Source organism: Schistocerca nitens, chromosome 2 (genome assembly GCF_023898315.1).
Source record: "Schistocerca nitens isolate TAMUIC-IGC-003100 chromosome 2, iqSchNite1.1, whole genome shotgun sequence".
Classification (NCBI taxonomy): domain Eukaryota; kingdom Metazoa; phylum Arthropoda; class Insecta; order Orthoptera; family Acrididae; genus Schistocerca; species Schistocerca nitens.
Genome location: NC_064615.1, coordinates 716,952,252 through 716,976,860, shown reverse-complemented (window position 1 = coordinate 716,976,860; position 24,609 = coordinate 716,952,252). Strand labels below are relative to the sequence as shown.

Genomic DNA, 24,609 nt, shown 5'->3' with positions numbered 1-24,609 from the left:
TATGAAGTCAGTTACATGATCCTGTAAATTAAAAAGGTGGAAGTAGAAATAATCCTTAAAACTGATTCCTTGGTTGGTCCTGGTGTCTCTATTGTGTGTCAGAGATTTGTTGCTCTTCCATAAAATCTTGCATTCCTCACGTCATTATTTACCTCATGAAATTGTTCATCAACCTTCTCTTTTACTTGATTGCACTGTTTATGTATCTTGTTGTGTTACTCCCCAGTTAACGTCTTTTTTACAGTTTGCACTTTGTTATTTTAGCATTTATCTCTTTCTCCTCTTGTCAAGATGCCCTAATGTGTTTCTCTAAACTTGTTTTCATGTCACCAAACTTGGTTCATAAGTTAGTAACACATGAAGTTTTAGCTTCTATAGTTGATATTTCATTCTCTAAATCCGCTATAGTGTTATTCAAATCCTGCAACCACTCAGGGACATTTGTTGCTACGCCTCTGGTAACCATTGGCATGCACTAACAAAATCACTATCACACAATTCTAATTTGATGTTTACTTCTGCAGCACCACAAAGACTCAGTATATATCCAACAATAGAAAACGTTGGTCACTCAAAGCTGTTGTGCTCCCAGTAGCAAACACATGCCAGACCCAACCACCCCCGGTTGGTTGTCTGTGGCTGACATTGGAATTAGCAGTGCTGCTGACACATGTGTTGTGCTTTTCTTTCCACTTGTGCACTTATTTGTTCCCTTAATGGAGTCACTGTTGAGGGATTCAGCAATTTCTCTTTGTAATATTTACTTTTTTTAGAATTTGTTGATTTTCTGTGCAAATGACAGTTTATACACTGCTGCAAATCCAAGCTGTTGCCTTCATTGTCAGGGACAACGATGTTGTCAGGTGCCCCGTGGAAGTAGATTTTATAGGCTGCAAGCTTTGTGGTCACTGTTTCTGCTTGACTGGACCATGTTGCTATGTCTTGAGGCAGCAGACTCTCTTCTCGAAGTGCGAAGTCCATACCAGCTAGAAATCTCAAACACCAGTCACTACAAAATAAATTCACAACTGCTCATTTATCACAAATGTATTTTACCTTCGTTATTATATTCCATGTTAGACTCTACTATAACAAAGATTTAACAAAGCTCACAAGAAATATTCCTCTTTGTCATTTAGCTACCACTATCTTTTATGAGTCTCCCTTGACAAGTGACATCATGACCATTGTCTTGCATGACATTTAATGTATTCACAATTGCGAATAATGACAACCATCAGCATGAGAATGGAATGACAGTAATGAAAATTTGTGCTGGAGTGGGACTCAAACCCGGATCTCCCGCTTACTGCGAGTGTGAAATACATTGAGAATACATTAAATGTATTTCATAACGGCTCTAGTCACCAAAGTGCCTGTTCGTTTGGACATGCATGCATGTCCACTTGAACTTTGCATCATAATCAGATTAACATAGGCACTGCAATATCGTATTTTCTTGCACTATGAGGTTCTGTGGTCCCCAGTGAAACTCTGAGGTGGGATGGCATTTTCATGGAATAACTTTCCCGGTGAGCAGGTGTCTCCATCATGTGGGCAGGAATCCAGGTGCCCACCACCCCTGCCTTTGCAGATACACTACCTCCACTTTTGCTCCCATGACATGCATATAAGAAACGAAATTTACCACACAATATGAGGCCCAAAACAAATGCTTAGTTACTAAAAGAACAAAAATGCTTCTTCAAGGTCATAACTATCCTTCTTCGGTTAGAGAGAAGAGTGAATAACACACCACTTTCCCCAAAGTGATATGTTACGCCTCAATGGCCAGCCACAGGCTGTGTGACGTGACCTGTGGTAACGTGGCAGCAGGTCTCGTAGTGTAGGCATTTATGATACGACACTTCTACCCATCATATGCTTTACTGTGGTGGTCTACTAAGTGGGCCCACAGCAGTGATGAGGGGGCCAAGCTCGAGGCAAAGAGATGAGGTCAGACCAGGAGCTGGATATGGACATGACTGGCTCACATTCCAGCATTTGCTGTGTGGGCCCCCAAAAAAACTGGAAGGAAAACCAGAGGCAGAATGCAGCTCCTGCCCATCCTGGCATGGACAATCCTGCAGTGGCATAGGCAAGCCTAGGTCCAAGGGCATGTAAATGCTGGTTAAGAGGATGGTGATTGTGGCTGGGACAGCAGGAGGAGCACCATCCATGGCATCAATTGCAGCTGCAACTGCACTGCAAGTGGCCACAGTACCATAGGCTGCGATGTGAGGGGACATGATGCCTGTGGCTGCAGTGGTGGAGGGAGTGGTAACTGTGTCTGAGGTGACCCAGGCTATGAAGGCTTCAGTGGTCGTGACACGGGGGAATCACTCCAGAAGTGCCATGTGGCAGATACGAAACCCACTTAGGATAACTGCCATGGGAGAAATCATCTCCTGAAACAGTCTCCAGAACAGAAAGACCTGCAGCAGGATCAGGAACAGCATGAGAGCACAGGTGATTCTGATGTCTGTGATGATGGTGTCCTAAATAACATAGTTTGCTCTGCTCACCTACCTGACAGTAATGCTGGGTTCCCATGAATGACCACCGTTAAAGACCCTGAAATACACGTTGGCATTGGCCTGGAATGTTGAGGGATCTGGAAGAGTGCTTGGGGACTAAAGGAGATACAGGAGATGCAGCATTGTCCAGTGAGACCTGCCATACAGATGTTCAGCTAACAACATATCTCCTGAGGCTCGTACGGTATGTTGATAAGAACAGGAGCAGAGTAATTTCTTTGGAGTGAAACTGACTTACCTTGGACATCTGCACTTTGAAGGTACACACAAATTTTTCCACTTGACCATTAGACTTAAGTGTGAAAGGTGCTGTTCTGATGTGCGTGATGCTGTTGACCTTGCAGAATCCACAAATTCTGTTGAAGTCAGTTGCGAGCCATTATGAGATACAATAGTAGTTGATAATCCTTCTTGGCAGAATATAGATGCTAGAGCCCAGATCATGCTGGCCAACACTGGAATGCAGAGGGACCACAGAAGGAAATTTGAAAAAAGTGTCCACCATGATAAGCCATCGCTAATCCCAAAATAGCCCTGCAAGATTGTCGGTGCCAATTGAAAACCTTTTAGCATGGAGCAGGCAGGTTCCCATCACATTCTTGGCAATGCATGATCATGTGTTCAATATCTTTGTCCATCTCCAGCCACGTGCAGTATTGCCTGGCCAACTGCTTTTAACAAATGATGCCTCAAAGTCCTTTATGAAGTAAGTCCAAAAGCTGCTGTTGCAAAGATGCCAGGATCAGCACTTGGGTCTGGAATACAACCCCATTTTGGACCAAAAAGCAATCTACTGGGAAAACCAACGCAAAAGGAGCTGAAGGGTACTGCCCTACCCTGTGGACCTGGTGATTTGATAGTGGTCAGTCAGAGAGGTAACCACGGTGGTTTCATTGGTCTGTTCAATATAAAAGCAAGCACCCTCAGAAGAATCAAACACAGCATCTGATTCGACAAGAAGGTGAGATAAAGTATTTTCATTGGTATGGCATGCCGCTGGGTGTTGAAGTATTTTATAAGTGTAATTGGCCAGGGTAAGCACCCAATGTTGGAGATTTTGTGCCATCTGGATGGACACAGGTTTGGCTCGATGGAATTGACTGGTGAGGGGCTTGTAGTCAGTCCAGCAGAAAAATTTCCATACATAAAGATACTGATGAAACTTGGAAATGCCTTAAATGATTGCCAAGTGTTCCTTCTCTTGTTGATTGTAATTAACCTGAGATGTGTTAAGCAATTTCAATAAAAAAGCAATTAGATGGTCTATGGCATTGATCTTGTGGATCATCGTAACTAAGCAAGATTTTTTTTATTTTTTATTTTTTTAATGCATGGAAAGCCATTACTTGCTGAGGCAATGAGGCAAAAGAGACATGCTTCTCTCTAAAAGCAAATAAGGGGGTCACGAACTGTGCAGCATTAGGGATGAAGTGAAGATGTTATGAGATCTTGCCAAGGACAGCCTGGAGTTCCCCAAGATTCTTCAGAGGTGGGAGCTTCCAAATAGCCTCCAAGTGTCTGGTGGAAGGTTGACACCACAGTAGTCAATGATGTGACTGATGTATTTGATTTGGGCACATGAAAATTCACATTTCTCCTGGTTGCATCAGAGTCCTGCATCAGTGAGGGTTTCGAAGAGACATAGTAGGTTCCGGAGGTGCTCCTCTTGAGTCCTGCCAGAGGTGATGATATCGTTCACATAATTGGAGCAAGAGTGGATCTTCAATGACAGTCACTCTAAAAGCAGTTGGAAAATGGCTGGAGTGGAAGTGCTGCCAAAGGGTAGATGCTGACACTGGAACAGCCCAATGTAAGTGTTGATGAGGAAAGATTTTGTTGCATTATCCAGAAGGAGTTGCAAGTAGGTGTACTTGAGATTGATCTTTGAGAAGAACATGGCCCTTTGTAATTTATCCATTAAGTGCAGGGGGCAAGGGAGAGGGTACAAATCCACAACAGACTGTGCATTGACAGTGGAATTAAAATCTGCACAAAGACGTAGTTGTCTATTGGGCTTTCTGATGATGATAAGTGGTGATACCCATTGACTGGCAGTGGCTGGCATGTATATATCTCAACTCTGCCTCAACTTCCTCCTGAATGGTGTAGGGGGACACCTATTGCTTTGATGAATCACAGGTGGGCTGTATCTTTCAAGATAATGTGGGCAAAAAAGTCTTTTGCCTTACCCAAAGAGTCCTCAAAAAGCTGACTGCATTTGTCACAGAGCTACATGATGCTGTTGTGGAGACGGTGGGAATTGATCATTGCTATATTATCTGGGATTTGGAGGCCAAAAATATTAAAGATATCGAGGCCAGATATTTTAGGACTGTTGTAAGTACGTGACTGGAATTACATTTCTTGTAGACCTGTACTACATCTGTAGAAGAAATGTACCCAGGAAGGTGATGTGGTCCTCATTGTATGTAGTAGGGGCCTGTTTTGAGGTTCAAGCTCCTGAGTAGCCAAGCTATTTCAGACATGCACCTACTAATAATGTACCAGAAGCCCCAGTATCCAGCTCGAATTGGACTTCATGGTTCTGAATACGCAGCAGAATGAAAAGTTTCTGTGGCTCACATACAAGCACCAAGGGATGTTGAGAGTGACTGACAGCCTATGCACAGTGGAAATGCTGTAAAAGGTTTGAACCAGGAATGACTCATCACAAACCAACTGGTTCAGGAGTTCGACATCATTGACATCAGCCTGATGGACACCATGGCTTCAGAACTTTGGGTGGCTGTGTTAACATACGCATCCTGTAATATGTTTGAGCAAACATCTTAGATGTGACCAATCTTTTTGCAAAAAAGCATTTGATTTGGCAGATGTAGCACTGAGGGCAGGACTGCAATTTGTCACTGTTATGCAGCCATAGCAGGTCTGCACTAGGTTGTTTGTGGTGCCCAGCAGAGGCAGAACCCCTATGTAGAGAAGGGCAATGGGTGTCAATAGCATGCATCACAGGCGGCAACATTTCCAGCTCTGCAGTATCAAACAATTCGTGTGCCTTGATTATACGAATTACATCCTCAAGTAAGGGGTCCAGTAGTTTGAGGAATTCTGCCCAAAGTTGTGAATCGGTAACATTTTGAACAATAATGTTCCACAACATGGTATATGCATACAGTTTACAACAGGGACATACTAATTTGTAGGTGCGAGTCAAGCCCCAAAACTCCAGGAGCCACTCTTGATGGAACATGGCAGGTTGGAACTTCATGTGAAAGAACTAATACCATGCAACAGTAAGCACTACCTGGGAGTCTTGAAGAGCAATCAAAAAGATGCTTCCCCCCAAAATGTAAAGCTCAACACCATCTGCTCCAGAAATCAAACAAAAATTGTACAATGATACCCCATTGGAGATGATTAGACTCAGAATTGGAAAGCAAGGATGTGCCTATACAACAACCAGCCTCTGTCACCAATAATTTGTTGCAGCCATGAATGATGGAACAACAAATAACAGAAAGTGTGAGTAATCAATGGGGTTTATTCCTCTACAAGTAAAGACAGGAAAACTGAATAGAGAAACATTTCAATAACTGAACTAGCATTGCCTCTGGTATGGTGGTCAGCAAAATCTATGGATGAACCAAATGGCTTGACTGTCAAGTAGAAATAATTCCTGTATAGTCTAGTCCCAGGATAGACGATAGTCCAGACGAGGGCAAACAGAATGGTGTGGCATCTAGTTTTCAGCAACCGTGAGATCCAAGACAGTACTGCTGAGTGAGGTACTGTGCACACTTATAAAGCCCTGGCAGTGTAGGATATTGCTCGCCATCGATGAGTTGACAATGGTGTGGCAAAGCATGATTGGTGTGATACTGGCATGCAGCTATTTGACATGGGTGCACTGGAGGCAGCTACATGCATGGGCCATGTCTGCGCAGTCCAGCTGGAAGGCAGTGCGTGTGACCCAGGCATGGCTGGTTGTAGGCCGTGTGACCACGTGGTGGCAGGTACCATGGTGTTGGCATTGATGATACCACATTATCATATAATATAAATTTTATGGCTATGGAGTCATTAGAAATCATTGGTGAAAGCCTGAGACTGTAAAAATAATGGTTTTGTTTGTGATAAAATACTGCTGGTCATGATTTTTCTTTATTTTTCTCCTGTGCGACACTTTTCAGAAATAATTTCCATTATCAGATGTGTTTTTCATATGTTATAGCTTTTATGTGTGATGTTTGTGATATGTGAGCTTCTCCATTATTCTAGTGCCTTTACTGTGTTTATACATTAGAGTAAAGGCACCAGAATAGTGCAGCAGCTCACATATCACAAACATCACACATAAAATCTATAATACACAGTATGCACTTGATAATGGGAATTATTTCCTGAAATACATTGTATAGGAAATAGAGAAAAATAAATGTCATTTATAACAAACAAAACCACTGATGGAAGTGAAATGTGAGTGACAAGATTTGCCGACAAGAAGATAGAACCTTTTTAAAATTGTGATATTGAAGAATGCTGAGGATTTGAAGGGTGGCTAGGATAATTAAGAGAGAGGTGCTGAATTGAACTAGGGAGAAAATTGTGGCACAACTTGACTAAAATAAGGGACTGAGTGATGGAGATAAGTGTCTGTGCATTGTAGGGGAGGGGGGAGAGGTGGTTTGGAGTATTGACAAATGTTAGTTTCATCTGTATTCACACTTTCCACTTTTGTATTTACACGTGACCATCCCAGTAAATTATGTTGACACAGCACAGGAAAAATAATAAGATAATGAGATCCGGTAATGGGAGTAGACATTTCTTAGAATCGATGATGAATCTTTCACTCTGTGATGGAATGTGTGATGTTTCAAAGATTAAAACTGTATGTTGGACCCGGATTCAAACACAAAAACTTGCCTGTTGTGGGCAATTCTCTTACTGAGTGAGCTATCCACACAATAAAGATCATGTTCCAGGTGCATTTCCTGGTCCAACACTGTTTTAATTTGCCATTATCAAAAGCAGCACACACTCCACCGTAGCGTCAGGTTCATTCTGGAAATAATCCTCATGGCTGTGGCTAAGCCATTTTTCCACATTATGCTTTCTCCCAGGAGTGTCACTCCAGCCTCTGTGAAGTTCAGAAAGTATGAGAAAACTATTGGCAGAAACAAAGCTGAGAAGACAGGTCATGAGCCATGCTGTCAGTAAGAGAAATGACTATGAAAAACAAGGTCCTGCTTTCAGGATGGAGTCTGGCTCACAGTTTTAATCTGCCAAAAAAATTCTTAGTAAAATTTTCTGTTTTATTCTCAGAGAATACAGTTTCTTTGGAGAAACATCAGCATTTATAGTTTTTATGATCCTGTTTTGTACCCTGTAAAGCACTTTTGGCAATGAGTCCAATGTTAGATTGTGTTGTGCTGTGCATAGAATGAGCTAGATCTTTTTGAGGAGAAGCGAAGGATGAAACTTTTAAGTATAATGTTCTACTATTCATATTATCCTCCTCTCTCAACAAGGAATACAAGAAACGAAGGATGAAAATGAACTGGGTGAACTTTACCTCAAGTATTACAATAAAGGAACAGTGTCTTTGTAAGCACACACTTTGTTTCATTGGGCTAGCTTTTACAAGGTGTGTTAGAAAAGTAATGAGATTGATTTTTTTGCCTACCAAAGTTTTTATTTTTTTCAAACAACAACATTGTCTCCTTCAAAGTAGTTCCCTTTGGCAGCTATACATCAGTGGAGTTGTTTTTCCAGTCTTGGTAGCAGCACTGAAAGGCTTCAACTGGTAGGCCTTTAACTTGCCAGTCACATTCTTTTGAATGTTCTCGAGTCCCAAAATACATCATTTTAAGACATTTTTCAGTTTTGGGAAAAGAAAATGTTACAAGGTCTCATATTAGGTGAATAGGAGGGGGGCAGGGGGCTGTGGAACAGCAGTAACGCCTTTTGAGGTAAAAAAAAAAAAAAAGTCCATGATAGAAGTGGCTGTGTGACATGAGGTGTTTTCATGATGCAGCATCCCCTAGTCTGCAGTGTGAACTCTCAATCGATTGAACCTTTAAATCAACATTGTCTTGATTTTGGGGTTGCTCATTCAAGCTTTATGGTTGAGGAGATGTCTCAGTGTGCCACTCCTCACTTCACTGCTTTGTCTCTAGATTGTACTAAAAATCCAGAATTCATCATATCACTGAACCATTTGTGGTCATTGGCAATCTTCCAAAGAAGATCAATGCACAGGTTTCTTTGATAGTCCTTTTGCTCAGCTGTGAGGTTTTTTGGCACCATTTTGGGACAAACTTTCACACGTTATTGTTAAACATCAGGCTGATCTCAAAAGTGCACTCACATTTTTGATGATGTTTTCATTGTGTTTTGAAATTAAACTTCTCCCTAAGTGAGGTTCACGTTGTTCTTGGCCTTCCAAAAATAATATGTGCCAGTGTGAAAAACTTGTGCTTTTGATAAGGAATGTTCCCCATAGATCTGTTTCAACTCTTCAAAGGATGCATGAGCAGATTGCTGAAGTTTAACACAAAACTTGTTTACAAAATGTTGTTCTAAATTCCTCTGTTCCATTTTTTGTAACACGCAGCAAAAACACAATGTCACTTATGGCACTTTCAAAAATCACAGATGGCTGTATAGAGCTGAAACTCAGCCTGAACATCTGGAAAAAATGAACACAGTTAGAACAAAACAGAATTGCCAGGTTGCTTGCAGTGTGAGCCTCAGTAGTTTTCTCATACACCTTGTATGTAGCTTTACACAGAATAGCTGTCTGTATACTGAAAATATCAAAATCTGATTAATATATGTTACGGAGTTTAGGAGAATTCATACTTCCAAGTTCAGATATTGTATAAATTGTAGAAGTGAATAATAAGGTAGTCTTTTACTTTGTTTTTGAATATCTGGAGATTTTCAGTTTCTTTTCTGGTGATTAGTGTGTTCCTGTGCACTAGAATATAAAACTCCATCCTGAACTTAAAAGCCAAAAAGCCGTAGGGAGAGGATGAAATTCAGATCTTTTACATTGTTTATGTTTTAAAAGGTAATTTAATAGTATAAACAATAGAGTAGCTCAAATAACTTGAGGGAATATAGAATAGTTGTAGGTAAACAACTAGAATTCTCTCAGATACAGATTTATTCACACTTAGCTTCTACACAGATACAAGTCCGGAGGCCAACTGCCGTTAGCGTCCAACATCCTGCCCAAAGCTCCCTCCTCAAAGATAGCACACTTACGCACAGAACAAATATCGATATTTATGGCGCTCTACGCCACAAACTCTTTTGACAGTTACATATTGCATCATAAAATACTTGCAGGCCTATTTCAATTTTTCGTTTCCTCTCGCAGAACAACTGATTCATTCTTTTGCATGTGTGTGTCAGTTTTTACAGTTATAAACACAGCACTAATGTTTATAATGCTGCATAATCTGTTACTACACTCCTGGAAATGGAAAAAAGAACACATTGACACCGGTGTGTCAGACCCACCATACTTGCTCCGGACACTGCGAGAGGGCTGTACAAGCAATGATCACACGCACGGCACAGCGGACTCACCAGGAACCGCGGTGCTGGCCGTCGAATGGCGCTAGCTGCTCAGCATTTGTGCACCGCCGCCGTCAGTGTCAGCCAGTTTGCCGTGGCATACGGAGCTCCATCGCAGTCTTTAACACTGGTAGGATGCCGCGACAGCGTGGACGTGAACCGTATGTGCAGTTGACGGACTTTGAGCGAGGGCGTATAGTGGGCATGCGGGAGGCCGGGTGGACGTACCGCCGAAGTGCTCAACACGTGGGGCGTGAGGTCTCCACAGTACATCGATGTTGTCGCCAGTGGTCGGCGGAAGGTGCACGTGCCCGTCGACCTGGGACCGGACCGCAGCGACGCACGGATGCACGCCAAGACCGTAGGACCCTACGCAGTGCCGTAGGGGACCGCACCGCCACTTCCCGGCAAATTAGGGACACTGTTGCTCCTGGGGTATCGGCGAGGACCATTCGCAACCGTCTCCATGAAGCTGGGCTACGGTCCCGCACACCGTTAGGCCGTCTTCCGCTCACGCCCCAACATCGTGCAGCCCGCCTCCAGTGGTGTCGCGACAGGCGTGAATGGAGGGACGAATAGAGACGTGTCGTCTTCAGCGATGAGAGTCGCTTCTGCCTTGGTGCCAATGATGGTCGTATACGTGTTTGGCGCCGTGCAGGTGAGCGCCACAATCAGGACTGCATACGACCGAGGCACACAGGGCCAACACCCGGCATCATGGTGTGGGGAGCGATCTCCTACACTGGCCGTACACCACTGGTGATCGTCGAGGGGACACTGAATAGTGCACGGTACATCCAAACCGTCATCGAACCCATCGTTCTACCATTCCTAGACCGGCAAGGGAACTTGCTGTTCCAACAGGACAATGCACGTCCGCATGTATCCCGTGCCACCCAACGTGCTCTAGAAGGTGTAAGTCAACTACCCTGGCCAGCAAGATCTCCGGATCTGTCCCCCATTGAGCATGTTTGGGACTGGATGAAGCGTCGTCTCACGCGGTCTGCACGTCCAGCACGAACGCTGGTCCAACTGAGGCGCCAGGTGGAAATGGCATGGCAAGCCGTTCCACAGGACTACATCCAGCATCTCTACGATCGTCTCCATGGGAGAATAGCAGCCTGCATTGCTGCGAAAGGTGGATATACACTGTACTAGTACCGACATTGTGCATGCTCTGTTGCCTATGTCTATGTGCCTGTGGTTCTGTCAGTGTGATCATGTGATGGATCTGACCCCAGGAATGTGTCAATAAAGTTTCCCCTTCCTGGGACAATGAATTCACGGTGTTCTTATTTCAATTTCCAGGAGTGTATTTTTATCAGAATCCTAGTAATATTTCTTTTACGAAAAGCTATTCAATTTTTCTCCCCAGATAATACGACAGCTGCTTACTCAGGATATAATTACACAGAAGCAGTTTGATGATTTCATGAAAGCAGAGCATGAGGTAAGTAAATGAACATGATAAACAGTAAAATAAATATTTTTCATTAGTACTATACATTTTTATATGAGTATTGAATAAGTGACATTGAAGTAAATACTCACAGTATTGAACAACTGAGGACTGCTCAAGACAAATAAGGACCAAGCTGTTTGGAGTTATTTTTAGATTTTACACCAGATTTGTTATTATTAGCTTCTTTCCTAGGTCATATTTATGACCATGAGACTGTAACAGAGTTCAGTTCAATCTTTTTTATAAGGAGGATCCAAAATATCAGATAGAACACCAATGGGAAGGCAAATATAAAACTTAGATTTGTTAGAAGGAGTGTGATGCTTTTGTAAAGAGAACTGCATACAAGATGGTTACCTATTTTAGAGCATTGCACCAGTGTTTGGCATCTTTATAAAGTGTGCATGATAACAGACATTGAACAAATTCAGAAATGTGCTTCTAGGATCATAGCAGAGCAGTGTAGCCTATATGAAATTGTGGCAGAGAAGCTCAGGCAGTTTAATTGAGGATATTTACAAGAAAGGCTATATTATTCTCTCATAACCTCGATGACTACTTTGAGAGACCCACTACATTGAGAGAACCACTGTTTAATAAAAAGTGTACAGTAGTTCTGCTGCCTCTTTTGTGGGGTTCATGAGAATAATATGAGAGAAATTAGGATCATAGAGAGACATATACATAATCATGTTTCTCCTGCTCAGTATGCAAATGGAATAGGATAGAAAGTCACATATACTGCCACATCTTTGTATCATACATCATGGTGTAGTGGTTATAATCACAAGTTGGTAACATATGGATAACTGATTATATTTCTGCCTCCTGCAATCAACATTTGACATTTGTGTTTTCTAGAAGGTTCTGAGACTTATTTACTTATGGAATACTGCAACTTACTAGAACATTCTTTATATTTATAAACAGGGGCACTTTCTGCTGATACATGCAGTTCAGTTTCATGTATACCTTAGAGTGTGTTTGTGAAAGGGATAGATTGCTACTCACCACGTAGAATAGATGTTGACTCACAGGCAGGGGCAATAAAAAGACTGCTAAACACGTAAACTTTGGGCCAAAAGGCCTTCTGCTAAAGTAGACAACACACACACACACACATTCATGCAAGCACAGATCACACGTATATATGACCACTGTCTCTGGGCATGTGTGAGTTATGCTTGCGAGAGTGTGTTTGTTGTCTGCTTTAGAAAAAGGCCTTTTGGACTAAAGCTCACTTGTTTAGCATTATTTTTATTGTGGCTGTCTGCAATTCAGCATCTCCCCTGCGTGGTAAGTAGTAATATATCCCTTCCATAATATTGTTATTATTCCATCCTGGATTTTACATCATTCAATGTGAAGTTTTAGGCCTTGTGATGATGCAGCTTTTTGTAACAGGTACTTGATTTCAGATTCTACATACGTAGTTTGGTGGAAGAGCTGGGTATCACAAACATCAACATTGCCATCACACCCATAACAGTATGGGGAAGCTGTCATCTTCATGGACAGGAACTAGAATACAAACAGCACATTCCTCCTAGGTACTACATTGTCAAGGTACCAATTGACACTAAAGCATAAGTGAGTCAGGTGTCCAGCTGTGTTTTTGGAAGATGTTGCCCAGGATCCAACAAAATGGCTAAAGAAATTCTCTTTGTTTGCTAGATACAGTAGATAGGATGTGTCTCACATATATTTTTTCTTGATTGATACAACACAGCAGCGGTTTGAGAACAACAAAGAGAAGCTTAAGAACTTGGACAAATTTCTGATGGAAATTAAGAAAACATTAGGTGACAACCAGCAACAGGTCAACATTGCTCAAGAACAACCGACAAATAGAGCCCAGTGCCAGGGGGAGACAACACAGTACTATACACAAAGTGTTGTGGCACTATGTATCACACAGTGAATGAGAATATGAGGAAAGCTGACTAAATTTCACGTCTGTGAAGGATGTCTATAAAACACTTCTTTTGAAGGATGTCACCACAAGAGAGGCTTTCATTAAATGGTTCCAGAACTTTGAGACAATGCGCCAGGTAAATATGATGAAAGGTGTTTGAAAGGCTTCAAAATGTCATAGTGATGCCTGTCATGAATGATCATCAAGATATTGCATAGCTCATACAGGAAATAGTAAAAGAAGAGGGTTTATGACATCTGTTACTGTCAAATTCCAGAGAGCCAGAAATACCAGTGTTAACTATTGAACCCAGCAAAGAGGAAATACAATCATTAATTCAAACATAGGTTCGTCTGTCATTGGCATCAATCTCTATGAGACAAACAGCAATGAGAAATTAAATCGCAAACCATGGACTTCTGCCAGCTCCTTTCCTACTCCAGGCTGGACTACGCTTACCAAACACCATTGACAATAGGCAGCCCGGCAGGGCCCCAGACCTTGGACCCCCCATCTGGGCAAAGCACCCACGGGAAACCATGGAAAACTGAGAGTGAGGTCAGCCAACCTGGCTTCCACTATACAACGTCCTAGTTCCTCAACAACATAGAGAAAAGGACTACGGGATGATATTATTCCATTGTTAATGTCCTGCACATGCCACACACTACTAGGAAGAAAGAAGACTGTTCAACACTGCAAGATGTAAAGAACAGGGCAGTTCTACACTCATACAACTGCAGATGATGCCAATTTGTGGGACAAAGCTAATAGCTGTACCCTGATCAAGGTCATTGTCCAGTGTGCCACAGTCATTCTGTATTGCCATTCATAGATGTCATCAGTTTTCACAGACATCAAAATCAGGAATATTAAACAAGCCAGCCATCTATGGAGGTGAGCCCATGGTGCACAAAAATCCTCCATAGATAACCATTGACAAGGCATCAGGAAATGAAACTGATGTTGTCACTAATGATCAATAGGTGGTAGTCATTGTCTCTGCTATCAAATGTTTACTGTCTTATGTTTGGAGATCCAAAGGCTCAATGTTGCAAATGGAAAATACTTCCAGCCAATGGGGACCTATATTGTGGGAATAGTGATCAATAAAAGAATGCAGTGCTTTGAATTTGTCATTTTCTCAGAATGTAACTGCAGTGTTATACTTGGATGGGCTTTATGCGGGTACCACAATCAGTCATAAGCTGTGGAAGAGTGGAGCTCCAGATTAGTGAAGTTATTTTGACAAGATTCTTTGTGATTGTCTACCACTTTGGACTGAATTATAGTCAACCATCTGGATGCTTTGTTAGACTGTTACTCTAGACAAGTTCAAAAAGATACTCAGCCTCAAAAAAGTGATGAGCATATTCATTACAAGTGGACAAGGAGAGCTCTTGACCACCATTTACCATAAACAGTAGCAACTCACCTCTAAGAGTGTGTGCAAGGGGTAGGCAAAACTGTCCTCCTGGTAGATCCACATAATGCCTTCAATGAAGAATCATATTAAGGTATCACTACCGACTAACTGTTGCAAGAATCTTCTACACAGCCAACCTGAGGAATTATGTGTGCACATGTTAGCCATTATGTATCAGTTTCTGGTCACATTCAACTCCGGAGAGAAGACAAGGCAATCCATACAACCCAGAGTGAAGTGCCATCTCGACACTGGGGAAAGGGTGGTCTCTCAATTAAATGGTGCTCATTTGGGTTGTGTCCAGCTGAACAGTGGTTAATTCGAAAGGAAATGGAGAAGGTGCTGCCAGTACAATGTCATTCATTCATTTTGTTCTTTTGAAGAAGGAAGGTGGCACATAGTGTTTCTGTATTGATTACCTGGGCTGAACAAAATCACTAAAAGTGATGCAAAGTCATTGCAATGAATTGATGACATCTTGGACTGTATGAAGAGAGTGAAGTAGATATGCAGACTGGCTACTGGCTGATCAAGTTTGGAGAAGACGCCTGGGAAAAAAACAATTTTCAAAACACCTAATGGTTTTGATAATTTAAAAGTTTTGCTGTTTGGTTTAGTGCGTCTTTGAATGCATTATGGACAGACTGCTTAGACATCTTAAATGGACAGAGTGTCTTTTGCTGCCAGGATGACATTCTGTTTCCTCAAAAACATCTGAAGAGCATTTGAGACATTTGAAAACTGTTCATGACACATGTCTGCACCTAAATTCAAAAACGTGCCTCTTTGGTCCACAAGGGAACAAATTCTTGGGGCATGCAGTTAACAGACATACAGTGCATCCGTTTCGACAAAAAATGTGAGGCATAACATATTTTGCAACTCCTCTGAACATTTGTGATGTGAGAGGCTTCCTTGGAATATACTCCTATTACAGAGGATTTCTGAAGAATTTCTTTCGCAAGGCCCTGCCACTATAAGAACTGCTGCAGGGAGCAACCAAATATTCTTGAAGCTAAGAGCAATAAAGATCTTTCTGTGTCCTGAAGGAGGTACTGACATCTTCACAAGTGCTAGCAATTTTTGGTGAGAATGCTGAGACGAAACTACAAACTGAGGCTAGTAGTTTTGAGATGAGTGCAGTTCTTATGCAAATACAGGGTGGAACTGATAAAGTGATTCCATGATTCCTTATGCCTCCTGAATACTCCCCAAGTCCCACAAGAATTATTCTCAGACTGAGAAAGAGTATCTTGCGGTATGGGTAATCAATAAATTACAACCCTATTTATGTGGCAGACCATTCAAAGTAATGACTGACCACCATTCTTTGAGCTAGGTGAAGAGCTTGAAATATCAATCAGCACAACTGGCAAGATGGGAGACATAACCAGATTTTCTGTAGAAGATTTGATATTGAAGTGTGGAGTACCTCGTATAATGACCCTGCCTAGGATTATTACACATATGAAGTTTGGCCAACAATCTCAAGGTGGAAGAGGAATTTGACTTCCCAATGGCAGAGAGAGTGGAAGACCCATCAAAATATATCAGGTAATGACTGTACACCACTTTAGGTGTGGCTACCAAAGCCTTCTGTTTCTCCATGTCAGGGATGTTCTGAACTTATCTTCTTGAACTAACAGCCTCAGTTGTGTAACTGGACAAACACTAGCCATCCCAAAGAATTTTCCTTTTAACTCAAGGAATGGATCACACAATTGAATTATGAAATTGAGATTGCAGCAGGCATTTGTATTCTGGGAGATCAGCTGAAAAGTGGGTAAAGGAAGAGTCAGAGCTCCCAAAGCCCTTGAAAAATTTAAAATTAAAAGTATTTTGGAGTGGAGACCATAAATGTACAGACAATGACCAAAACTATGAAATGGGACCTCCTCTTTATAGATAAAAAATGATTTACATAAACATGCTTCAGTCAAAACTCAATGAAATAGTAACAATTCAGATGGATGGTTTAACTTTGGTAGTTAACTTTTTCTTCCTCAATATCCAGGAATTCTTCATAAGAATAGGATTTGGATACATATTCCATTCGGTGGGCTAAATGTATTGAGTAAAAGATACACCTTTATACATTTTATTACTTAAAGCGACACAAGTGGTCCATTGCTAATATTAGATCAACAGTGAACCCTGAATGCCACAAATGCCACTCTTATATATATTTTCAAATAATTACTTGGCTGTTATTATTATAATTTTTAGATATTATAGTTAAAAATTACCATGTCATGTTAATCTGACATATGTACAATTTTATCAGTATTACCAGTTTTTCTTTCTTTTACGCAGGAAGTACCTTTTGATCACTAAATGTACTGTACATTATTGTAATTGTGCCAAAGTATAGCACATTTACATGGACAATGTTCAGACAGACTATTATGATAGTTACATGTGTTATACATTTGGTGGGTCATATTTGACGAACATGTATTTTTTATCCATTGATGTACACTGTTTTTCTCCTGTGAAGGCAGGTGTAATAACAGAAACTGGTAGAGAATAAACATACAATTGCTTTCAAAAAATTTAACACATGTAGACAGTCACCTACTAAAAGTTTTATATTGAGAAAAGTCTGGAAGTTGTCTGAGAATATCAGCTTAAGAATATATGGTAAAAATTTCAACAAACAACCATGAAGGGAAATTTTCAACAATCGGTATTTTTCCTACTGAGAAATCATGATCTTTCTGGGTTTTCTCAGGAACCATCCATGAACAAATGGTGCTTTTATAAGCCTCCTAAGGCCCCCCTAGACCACACTTAATGCAAAAGAACCAATTGATTTGCTCAATTTGCCTGAACTGGAGGAAATGTGTAATGTTTAAGTTTTGACTCTGTGTTGTAGGATATAGGTATAAAAATGGTCGCTATGCCAAGGGATATGCAAATCACTTGACCCCTTATGTTTGTGATCAATAGAACCCAAGATACAATACCTGAAAAATCACATTCTCGCATGTGGCCTTTTGGGGCATATTGGTACTATGCAAGTCATGTATGGACTGGTAAAAACAATATCCACATATGCAGATATCAGATACTTTAAGGCACCAATGAGGAATGTGGTATTACATGCAGCTGAGGCAGTAACACTAAGAATAAATTGTGCTGAACAACTAGAGAAAGAAGAGAGAGAAATACTGGGCCCTAAAAGATTTTTTGAGAAAGCACAAAGTCAGTATAGAGAATTCAAGCTGAAAGGGCAAGGTTTGTCAGACATGTAATCAGGATGAATATGGATAGAATCATGAAAAAAGTATCGGAAACAATGTGGAGGACAAGAGGAAAGATAGGAACCAAGTCAGTTGGTGAACTCTGGAAGGATTGATCAGAATTTGAGGTCAATTTGGAAGAAAAGGAAAATCAGAGAAGCGAGTGCAGACTGACACATATGCCAGAGATTGATGACAAAGAATGATACAGGAATAGGATAGAATGTCACTAGTGGAGCAGACAGAAGAAGAGGATACTGAATATCTTCCAAGGAGGAAGAGGTGGTGGGAGGAGAAGAGGAAAATGCAATTCATGAAGTGGCTGCCCATAGTCGTGTCCTACTGAGGACGGTAATGCAAGAAGGAAAAAATATGCTCTTTGGTCCTACAAAAATGTTTCAGCCAAGACTGGTGTCAGAAGTAATTTCACAATACAACAGTGTCCACAGGGTGACAACTGCCTGCCTAGCACACACAGACTAGCAACTTCAGAGATATTAATTAGACATTATCAGGTATCAGATGTATTCAGTATGTCTTGATATTGAACAAAGAGACTGGGATACATTATTGCCTGTTGTGACAGAATGCAGCAAAGCAAGACATTGTAGATTTCACATATTTTTTCCTGCTCCATGGTTAAGAGGCTAAGACGAAGATGAAGAAAATGTTTCCTGCTCAGCCTGACAATGCTCTGAATGGTTCTTTAGTTTAAAATTTTTTAATCAATTTCTGGAAACTATTAACTGAATTGTTCCTCAATATAGTCCAAAGGAACCTGAAAAATAAATAAACAAATAGAATACATCAAACAGTTCATGACTGGAACCTAAGAAGCAAGATACCTGGCATGCATAAGGACATTGAACACCCAGGGTCAGTACCACAAATGTTATAAACACTGATCAATAAGCTTCAATCCAGGTGACATAGTATGGATTTTTATACATGTGCATAATGTTAGACTATCAGAAAATAAAGTAAAACACTGCTTTGCCTGTGTCACATTACTTAGAAAGACATGGTTGATGATCCTATATTGTTGAAAGTTCGTCCATATGCTTCACATGAAGCCCTATCATAGTACATTACGGGTTTCCAATACAAAGGTCATAAAGGCTAACCCAACATTTTAATGCCTGACTTGAAGTAATTCCTTTTAATAATTGCAATCTCCATGAGAATGTGATAACATGACTAGAATGTGAATATTTATCACAACCTCCACATGAAGGACCACTAACAACAGCTCTGAGAAGCTCTTGTCCACTCTGAAACAGCAATGCTGCACTGTGTGCTTTGTGGTGTAATGGTTGTAGTTGTTACCTGGAAAAGTGTGGGTCACTGGTTTGATCCCCAACTTATGCAATTGTTTGTAATTTGAAATATGTGGTTTCTAGAAGGTTCTGGAACTTGCTTACGTGTGTGATCAGCAAATGTACTTTCAATGTGATGTCTTGTTGATGATTCGGCTCTCTTAACTGATAGTTGATTGTGGATTCTACACAACAATACTGATATGAAGTAAAAAGTTTGTAGGGTTTGCATAAAACCTTATTCCAAGACGGTGGTGCAATGCATACAACAAAAAATGTTCCTTCATACTTTTTACTGTACCTCTCCTGCTTCTACTGTCAATATTTAAATTTTTTTTAAAAATTGGCCTTTATAACTGCTTATTGTGGAAGACTACTGAACTCTGTAGGTTAATATTTTAATTTGAACATCTTTCCTTTGTTGTTGTCATACAGCTGTTAGGTGCATTGTTTCAGAGCTGAAAAGTAGTAGTAGATAATAGTGACATTGAATTTTGAACCGTCAGCTTCTGTTTCAGACTCAGTCATGGAAAATGTGACAGAGCTCACCAAAATTTCTGAAATTGGCATTTTTGCTCATTCTTGCTCTAACTCGGGTAATGAAATCTCTACAATTTGTCAGTTGTTTACTGTTTAGTATGCACAGTTACCTATATTCAGTAACTGTTCTTAATTTCAGGTTACAACTGAAGTAAAACAAACAGCTCATAACAATGCAGAACTTGTTACCTCCAAAGCAGTTAATAGCAGTAGAAAAATATGGGAAAAGGAAGAAGCAACTGGTTTAGACTTCAGACTGACTGCAGATGTTGATGACAGAGTAACATCACTTAAAGGTCTGTTGTTTTTCTTGTAGATATAAAAAAAATCAAACTACAATAATGGAATAATAGAAATATCAGGATGAAAATAATAAATAAAAAGGAGAAAAGCCAAATACTTGCTTTGGCTAGTTGATGACTGGCTCATAGATGCACAAAACAGTACAGAGGTTTAGCCCACTTTTGAGCTACTTTTTGTTGTAGTGTAAGTACACATAACCATTCCCACAAGTGGTATGTATCAGTATCTGTGTGCTTGTGGTGAGAATATCTATTTCAATTAGAAAAAGACCTTTAAATTGAAACCTTGTAACTCCTCTGTAATGTTAGGTGGGTCTGTGAGCCATGCACTGATAAACAAGATGTGAGCAGTTGACTTCCTTTATTTTTTAAATTTTTCATTAAAAAGTCCAATGATAATTTTACCTTCATACAGGTAGAAGGTCAGTAACCCCAGATTTATTTTAAATTACAGATCATCTGTTGAAGGAAAATAAGGGGAATGGGTTAAAATGGCTTCAGAAAGTTCTTATTGACATCTGTCACGTCAAACTTGCAACAGAGAATCATCAGCTGGACAATGAAAAGGTTATTCTGGAACCTGTGGCCTACTATTGTTCATGTAAGTTAAATGATGTTCAAATATATGAACTTATTTTATTAACAGCTTGTGAGCACTGTGGGAATTGTTTTATTTGTCACTTCTTCTTCTTCTTCTTCTTCTTCTTCTTCTTACATATCTAGGATCACTATGATGTCTTCCCTCATGTATCAGCTCAGTGTGTTAAAAATGCCCAGAATCACAGTCTGTAGAATACTGCATTGTCTAGTGCTTGGACTGCAGTGTCATATTAGTTGACATGGAAATGTAAAAGCTAGTAATTTTCACATTTTACGTGCCATTACCAGGAATTATTTCAAATGTTATCATTAACTTTGTAGAGCATTAAAATTTCCTAATAAAACTAGGAAGACATTGTATGTTGATGGTACACTACCATCTTTATTCAGTTTATTCACCATTGACCACTTACAGCGGAATAGGTCTAAACATTAAATATACAATTAACAATAACTTTATAGTAAAGTTTTTACAATTTAATTCCTTTTCTTTCAGGAATATTCTTATATACTAATGTCAATGCTTATTTCAAAATATTCTGTTATCTTATAAAATGGGTGTTTGAGAAGCCAGTCATAAACCTTACGTTTGAAAATATTATTGGTCAGTGACCGAGCAGATGCTGGAAGTTTATTGAAGAGTTTTGAACTCATTATTTTGTGTGAGTTTGCAGTCTTTGTGAGTCTGTGTCTTGGTATGTCAAAGTCCAGTTTGCCTCTGGTGTTGTGGGGATGTATGTTCTCTCTGGTCTCGAACTCATTTAAGTTGCTTTTGACATAAAGCAGTGCTGTGTAGATGTATAGATTCACCACAGTTAATATCATGTGCTTGATGAAGAGGGGACGGCAGTGTTCCTTGGGCTTAGCTTTGCTTATTATTCTGATTACTTTTTTTTGAATTTTCAGAATTTCACTGACAAAGCAAGAATGTCCCCATAACAATATGCCGTAGGAAATGTGTGACTGATACTCATCAGTGACTACATCTGTCAGTCTCCAGATGAGATAACACACTCTTGCTATTCTCTTGCAGATATGGCTAATGTGTTCCTCCCAGTTTAATTTTGAGTCGATGTGGAATCCTAACAATTTTATTGATTTGCTTTCAACAGCTGTAGTTAAACCCAGTATTAGTTCTTGTGTTTTATCAGGATTACACAGGAGTTCATTTGAAGAAAACCAATCCATTACTAGTTCTAGTTTTTCCTGTGTTGCCTGATGCAGTTCTGTTGTGTCATGGTGTGTATTGAGCAACGTTGTATCATCTGCATAACACACAACTGAATTTGCTCCTACATGGTAAGGTAAGTCATTAACTGCAATGATAAACAGAAAAGGACCTAGGACCGAGCCCTGAGGCACTCCAGTCCGAACTTCCTTCAGTGAGGAGCATCTATTTTTAATTGATACATACTGTCTCCTGTTACTTAAGTATGATTCGATTACATCCAAAGATGGTTTGTGTATGCCATAAAATTCCAGTTTTGCAAGTAGGGTGTTAGATGGTATGCAGTCGAAGGCTTTGCTAAGATTGCACAGTACGACTGATACTAGATCCTTATTTTCGAATGCAGTTAACACCTGGTTAACAACTTCAGTGACAGCAGTAGTGGTGTTTTTACCATGCTGATACGCAAACTGTCTGTTGGAGAGGAGATCATGCTTATCAAAATAGTTATTTAGTTGACTGTACATTACATATTCAAAAACTTTAGAGAAAATTGGGACAATAGAAACTGGTCGATAGTTTTGGGGCAGATGCTTATCTCCCTTTTTAAAGGCTGGTATTACTTTAACAGTTTTGAGTGCATCTGGGAAAACTCCAGATTCTAAACACATATTAAAAATGAAAGAAAGAGGTTGACAGATAAGGTGTATTATTTTTTTCATTACATAGTTAGAAAACCAATAACAGTCCATACTTTTGGAGTTGGTGAACCTTGCCACAGCTTTTACAATATCCTCTGGGGTGACAACCTTCCAGTGGAAAGTATGCATATTATGGGGCACGGCACCAAGATGATCTAGTGCACAAGTGCCATTTTGCTTGATTTTGTTTTTCAGATCATTCACTGAGGTTAGGAAGTAATTATTTACTTCTTCTGGGACCAGCATTGCATCTTGTGTACGGGTTTGTGAATTATGTTGGTTGATGATATCCTATGCTGCTTTACATTTGTTGGGAGCACTTTCAATGTAATGTTCACATGCTTGTTTTTTGGCCAAGGACAGTTTGTCTTTGTAGATTTTTTTTAGATAGGCTCTATAAGAAGTATTATCTAGCTCAGGTCCTTGTTTACAAGAATTTTTATATATTCTGTACAGTCTGAGCATCTCCTCCCTAGTGAGAGCTAGCTCATCTGTATACCATTTTAGCTGTTTGTTTTTCTGTTTATGCTTAGGGCTACTTTTGATTAATGGTGAGCAGGAGTACCATAACTCTATGAGTATTTCCAGGAATTTGTTAAACACCATTTCACCAGCACCCTTTTCAGGTTGTGTGTTGTATACAAAGTCCCAGTTAACATAAGATATTCTGTCAATAAATAAATTAATATATTCATCTTTCTGCCCTCTTACCCATGTGGCATTAGACTTGATTCTGACTGATTTGTCTGATTTAGGCAACTGATCACAGGAGAATGTTAAAATCAATGGTTCATGATCAGCTAGGGCTCCACTGGCCAGTGTGACGTCGTACATATCTCTAGAAAAATTTACTATAATATTATCTAAGCACGCCTTATCCCGTGTTGGTGTGTAATTTGTACATTGTAAATTTAGTGATCTTAAGATATTAAAAAATGTTCTAGTAACATGTTCATCACTGTTGGCCATTTCAATGTTGAAATCGCCACAGATAATTAGTTTTATGTTAGATTTTAGTATTTTCCTCATAAGCAGCTCAAATCTTTCGAAAAATGTATTTACATCTCCTCCTGGTGATCTATATAGGCTAACAATTATAGTATTCTCTACGTTTAGTCTTATACAGCTAAATTCTCCATCTAGTTCTGCACAGTAAGAGCTAACATCTATTTTAGTAAACATTATACTATTTTTAACAAATATTAGGACACCTCCATTCTTTCTTTCACTTCTACACATAATGTCTCCAACAGCATACCCCTGAGGAACAAAATATTGTACTTGATCGTCTGTCAGCCAATGTTCTGAGATACAAACAACATCAACGCTTTCAATACTGCAAAAATGTTCTAATTGTAATACTTTGTTCCTAATGCAGCGAATGTTCGTTTGCATCACAGTAACAGATTTATCTTTATTGTCTGAGAACACTCTCTCATTCAAATGTCGCTTTTAGCACCTAGTTCAAGTACAGGAGGTTTATTACAGACTTTTATACTAAAATTGTTACACAGAAGAAATTCTGATCATATGTAAATGGTTTAAGTGGCACCAAAATTAGTGTCCAGTCACCCATGGGCAAGACAAGAACTGAAACTGTGGGTAGCAAAGCGAAAGAGAAATGTTTAACTCTGTTTCCAGATGTTCCTTTACAAAGGAAAACCCAAGAGTATTGCCCCAATCTAATCTTCATATCATTGAAAGGATGAGTGAAACAGATATTAGTGTCAGTGGCATTGAGAAGCAGCTGAAAATATTTAAAATTGAACAAAGCCCCTGGGCCCAATGGAATCCCAATCAGATTGTATACCCAGTTGCAGCTGAATTAGCCTCTCTGTTAATTATAATGTAT

At 39.9% G+C, this 24,609-nt stretch overlaps 1 protein-coding gene across 3 annotated transcripts in view; it reads left to right on the top strand.

Annotated features, from left to right (window-relative positions):
- Window positions 1-24,609, top strand: part of LOC126236892 (protein timeless) — a 399,100-nt gene that overhangs the window by 335,323 nt on the left and 39,168 nt on the right. For all 3 annotated transcript variants that reach the window (XM_049946528.1, XM_049946529.1, XM_049946531.1), the window contains 3 exons: window positions 11,461-11,535; window positions 20,126-20,282; window positions 20,743-20,889. In XM_049946528.1, coding sequence (XP_049802485.1) covers window positions 11,461-11,535; window positions 20,126-20,282; window positions 20,743-20,889 — 379 coding nt within the window. The remainder of the gene's footprint in view (window positions 1-11,460; window positions 11,536-20,125; window positions 20,283-20,742; window positions 20,890-24,609) is intronic.